General features: G+C 33.8%; 1 protein-coding gene across 1 annotated transcript; it reads right to left on the minus strand.

The window, feature by feature from the left end:
* Window positions 1-1,084: 1,084 nt before the first annotated feature.
* On the minus strand, window positions 1,085-2,332 carry LOC140980111 (ethylene-responsive transcription factor 3-like). Its single transcript, XM_073445790.1, has one exon. It carries the CDS (start codon window positions 2,212-2,214, stop codon window positions 1,543-1,545), a length of 672 nt encoding a protein of 223 aa, XP_073301891.1. The 5' UTR covers window positions 2,215-2,332; the 3' UTR covers window positions 1,085-1,542.
* Window positions 2,333-5,652: the final 3,320 nt, after the last annotated feature.

The raw sequence follows: 5,652 nt of genomic DNA on the forward strand, positions 1-5,652 counted from the left end.
TGACTTACCCAAGTTTTGAAGAGATGAGAATATCATTCTGAGCAAGAAAATGAAGGAAAGGAAAACCCCATCACAGAAAAGAGACAGAAGGCCCAAAATCCAGTGAATAGTAAAACAAACCTGCAGCAGCTTCATGAACAAACCGCCAAGAAATAAAGATGGGAGTTGGAGTCTGTACCACACAAAGTTAGCAAGGAGAAACAACTAAGCGACACAGCCAGACACAAATAGGTAGCAGTAGCAAAATGCAACCGTATAAGTATTTCACTATTCAAATGTGCATTTTTATAAATCTCGTGCGGAAGAATCAATCACCAGGTGATACAGCAACTAACCATAGATTGCGAATTTGCATGATTTCATGCATAGGTACATAAAACATGTTCAATGACTAAAAAAATTGGCACTCAGTTTTCTAATTAAAAACATGAGAAGACAGTCAACAATTTACATCATGAAACTAACAGTAAATGTATTTCGATTACAACTCATTTCATTTTTGTTGGAGTACAGAAAACATCTATCACAAACAAGTTATTACAAACAAATCACTTAAAATATCTAACTAAAGTGATCAACCAGTAGTTCAGGTCTTAAGGAATCGGGGGGATCTAAAGTGAGGATGAGATTCGTTACGGCTTATTTATGACAATATATAATAAAACTAGCTGTAGACTACATAAAAAGTGACATAAAACATTTAAAACAAACTACAAATGCCATCCATAATAATCACAGATAGTGTAGAATTAAAAATCAAAGTGAGAATCACTCGAGCAAGCACAATGCTATACTAGGAAAAGAAATTATTTGCTAGCCAAATACTTAAGGAATTCTTGAAGCAATTTTGCACTAGACAGCATCAAAATTTTATGAGGTTCCACACCTTTCATTAATGCAAGTCTTTGAACAAATACAACGATCTCCCTGAAATGTAAGACATCATCCCACAGTATCGGAAGGCAGATATATATGATAAGATTAATTATTTAAAACTAACAATGACAAACCATACAAAAATATCTCTAGTGCCGCAAAATTTACATACATATATAAAGCTTAGATTTTTAAATTAGAAACTGGATAACAGTTTAAGGCAAAGCAAGATTATTCAAAACCCAAGAAGAGACGCTAGATAACATATCCGAATTGATTTCCACCCAAGTCAAGTGCCACAAAAGTAGACTTTGACGAGAAGATGGTTCTGTTTGTATACATTCCATAGAACAGCAAAACAAAAAAGTCAATAACACCAGAGAAGCACACGAAATAACATCATAATATCTTCTGTTATCCATATCAGTAAAGATTTTGAATCCAACCAAGTAAATCTCTTCAAACAACAGAAACCCGTACACCTTAAGAATTCTCTCAGTTAACATAACATCTCAGTCCTCGCCATCAGCCAAGGAGAGGGGTCTATCATCTAATCTTAATCTTTCTTTCTTCTTATCTTTTTCCGCCAAGTAATTAATTAAGGGAAAAAACCTCGAGGAAACCAAATAGATTACATAAGAAACGATCCTAGTCGCCGGAAACTTCTCAGAGTCGGAGGTCAGTGCAAGTGAGCTCATTCAATTCGGCGGAGGCGGTGTCCTCCGGTGGCGGCATGTTGAGGTCAAAAGGCAGGGGCTTTTTACAAAAAGAGGAAGAAATGTCACATTCAGTATCATCAACCACCGAAGATGACGAACCGCAATCACTGCGACAGTCATTAGGAACTACCGGCCGCGAGAACGGATGTCTCCTCTTCTCCACGAAGCAAGTACGCCGCGGTGGCAGCTGCCTAGGCCCGCTGCACGACTCGACGGTGTTGCTCGTGCAGCTGGACGTGGGCCTCAGCTGCGTAAATATGCGCGGATCCTGGGGATAAAACGGGGAACCCACAAACGGATTGTTGGAGCCATCATTAATTTTAAGTAAATTAGGAGTTCGGGGGCCGAAATCAGGAAAGGCGTCGCCGTCACGAGTCAATGCGAAGTTTGTTTTAGCCTTTGCCCCGCGGAGAGCGCGCGCAGCGGCGTCGTAAGCGCGAGCGGCTTCCTCGGCAGAGTCAAACGTACCAAGCCAAACACGTGTCTTCTTCCAAGGATCTCTAATCTCAGCGGCAAACCTCCCCCACGGCCTCTTTCTAACGCCTCGGAATGTTATCCCCTTGGGACCTCCAGATCCGTCAGCTTCGCAGCCGCCCGCCGCTGCTCTGCCTCTCCGCATGGCGCAAATCCCAAATAGAAAATATCGAGAAGGGAAAAGGAACGGCTAAGAACGCATAATTACAAATTACACAGTCTGAAAATGGATAGATCCTATTTCCTATTATTAATTTGTGGGAAAGGGAGAGAGGGAAACGCCTTCTCCATCTTTTACACCTTATTGTGAAAGACTAAATTACCCTTACATATAATATTTCATATATTTTTATTCGGAAAAAAACTTATAAAAATTATCTTCACTCCACAATAATATTTTTATTTTGAAACAAAGAAAACTTTTATTTTAAGCTAAAGTTAAAATCACAGCACATATACCATAATAACTAAAGTCATATTCGCGACGCACATCCTTCATTCAAGATTCAACATTTTACAAGACAAGCAAATATGGTGGCTCATTCTCTTACTCGAGCGACCATATCATATGTTAATCCTTTTATTTCGTTTCATCATCTATATATCATTTATAATTCAATTTCTCACGATTGTGAGATAACATTTGGATAAATGACATTCTCATTTAATAAACAAAAAACAAAAAAACACAATCGTTGTGTGTATGATATAATAAATACGTATTATATTTTATATTGTGTAAGGCAAAAATTCGTGTGATATGGTCTCACGAGTCATATTTTGTGAGACGAATATTTTATTTAGGTCATTCATGAAAAAATATTACTTTTATTGTGAATATCACAGATAAAGATTTGTGAGACCATCTCACAAGAAATCTACTTATTGTGTAATGTACATTTCCACGTCGACATGTACATATTGTTTGGATGACGATTACGTTTGAGTGTTATATATTGTTTTGAAGATTTTGATATATTTATGATTTTCAACAAAGTTAAATGTGATTATTTGTTAAACTTATAAAATATCAAAATTTTATTATCATTTCTATCTATTTACATTTGAATTTGAATTTGAATTTGAATTTGTAGTCAAACTTATGACTGTTGCAAAAATCTTAAATATGAGAAAAAAGAATAGAAATTAAATGGTATGGTCATGAGTGATGTCCTTTTGTATGCCCAATTATTAATTATTTACGTGAAGCAATAAAGAGTGGTGTGGACGTTGATCGAGCGTGATAGAGTTATTGCATGACCATTTTATATTTGATAATTAATTAATTATTATTTAATAAACATTTTTAATTTGTCTATAGTATATTTATATCCAACCTAATTTAGTATTTCCAAATGTGGAAATAATATTGTCGTGGTTTGTTAATTTCAGCATATGTATATTTTTTTATTTTGACTACAATAACTAGAGTTTGAAGACATTGGGCATGTTTGATTTTTTTTAATGAACAATTTAATAATAATAACACACATATATATTATAATATTTTTCATACCACGTTTAAAATAGTGAATATAATTTAATATTTAAGAACAATTTAACATAATTTTTGTCTATTCTATCCTCCGAAAAATACATACAGTATATTGTATAAAAAATTACGGTATTAAAAAATCAATAATGATATCGTACAGAAAATTTCGATATATATTTTTTAAATTTTGTAAGTGTATTATTTAAAATATTATATATATTTTATTTATATTATTTTGACATATATCACAAAAATTTCAAATTTCATATCGTTGTCGTACCGAATATTTCGGAATCGATGCCATATCGCACTTAAAATTTTGATATTTTCGATACGATATAGTCCATATACTGAAATTTTTTTTTCTCATCCCTAATTATATATCATATTTTAAGAATAATATATAAATTGTTGTGAAAAAGTAAAAATTTACGGTAAAAAAGTAAAAATCTCAAACTCTCAAAATTATCACACTACACACTTTATAATATTTTTCTCTCAACTCAATTGTGTTTTTCTTCACAAATGAGAGATCTATTTATAGAAATTTTTTACAAATAATCCAAAAATAAAATACATCATTACCTACATCATCACACACTAATTTTCAATATTCAACACCTAATTTTACCTAATTTTCAACATTCAACATTCACATTTTCAACACAAATATTTTTCACATTTTTTAAATAATTTTTCAACACTCCCCCTTGTGATGATGATCATAATGATTGTATACATTACGTGTTTTTATACTGCCTCGTTAAAAACCTTACTAGGAAAAACCCATTGGGATAAAAACCATAGTAAGGGAAAAAGAGTGCAGTCACGTAAACTCCCCCTCATGTTGACACGAACAATTCTTCACAAATTTCGTAGATTGCGCATCCCAATATTATATATGTGCTTTCTGAATATTGTCGTAGGAAGTGCCTTTGTGAAGAGATCTGATGAGTTTTCACTTGATTGAATGTGACGAACATCAATACATTTATTCTTCTCAAGCTCCTTGGTGAATGCGAAGAACTTAGGAGGAATATGTTTAGTTCTGTCGCTTTTTATGTATCCTTCTTTCATTTGAGCAACACATGCAGCATTATCTTCATATAGTATCACAGGCTTCTCGTCGAATGATAATCCGCATGAGATTTGGATATGTTGAGTCATTGATTTTAACCACACACATTCACGGCTTGCTTCATGTAGTGCAATAATCTCGGCATGATTTGATGAAGTTGTTACAAGTGTTTGTTTCTGTGAACGCCAAGAAATTGCAGTGCCTCCACGAGTAAATACATATCCAGTTTGAGAACGTGCTTTGTGTGGATCAGATAAGTATCCAGCATCGGCATAACCAATTATACTTGGATTAGCATCTTTTGAATACAAAAGTCCCAAGTCTGTCGTTCCTCGTAGATAACGGAATATATGTTTAATTCCGTTCCAATGTCTCTTTGTTGGATATGTGCTAAATCTTGCCAATAAATTTACGGCAAAAGATATATCAGGCCTTGTACAATTTGTAAGATACATAAGGGCACCGATAGCACTTAGATATGGTACTTCTGGACCAAGAATATCTTCATCATCTTCACATGGACGGAATGGATCCTTTTCTATGTTTAATGATCTAACAACCATTGGAGTACTTAAAGGATTTGATTTGTCCATATTAAAACGTTTAAGGATCTTTTCTGTATAATTTGTCTGGTGAACAAATATTCCACATTCTTTTTGTTCAATTTGTAAACCCAGACAATACTTGGTTTTTCCAAGATCCTTCATTTCAAATTCTTCTTTCAAGTATGACACAACTTCTTGAATTTCCTTATTTGTTCCAATGATGTTTAAATCATCAACATATACAGCAATAATTACGCATCCGGATGTTGTTTTCTTAATGAAAACACAAGGGCATATTGAATTATTTACATATCCCTTTTTCATCAAGTGATCACTTAGCCTATTATACCACATTCTGCCGGATTGCTTCAACCCATATAATGATCTTAGTAATTTCACAGAATAACATTCTCTGGGTTTTGAACTTTGTGCTTCAGGCATCTTAAATCCTTCAGGGATTTTCAT

This window comes from Primulina huaijiensis, chromosome 7, assembly GCF_012295235.1.
Source record: "Primulina huaijiensis isolate GDHJ02 chromosome 7, ASM1229523v2, whole genome shotgun sequence".
Taxonomy (NCBI): domain Eukaryota; kingdom Viridiplantae; phylum Streptophyta; class Magnoliopsida; order Lamiales; family Gesneriaceae; genus Primulina; species Primulina huaijiensis.

Excerpts from the sequence above, each read along its gene's own strand:
- LOC140980111 (XM_073445790.1), bottom strand. The coding sequence starts at position 2,214 with ATGCGGAGAGGCAGAGCAGCGGCGGGCGGCTGCGAAGCTGACGGATCT.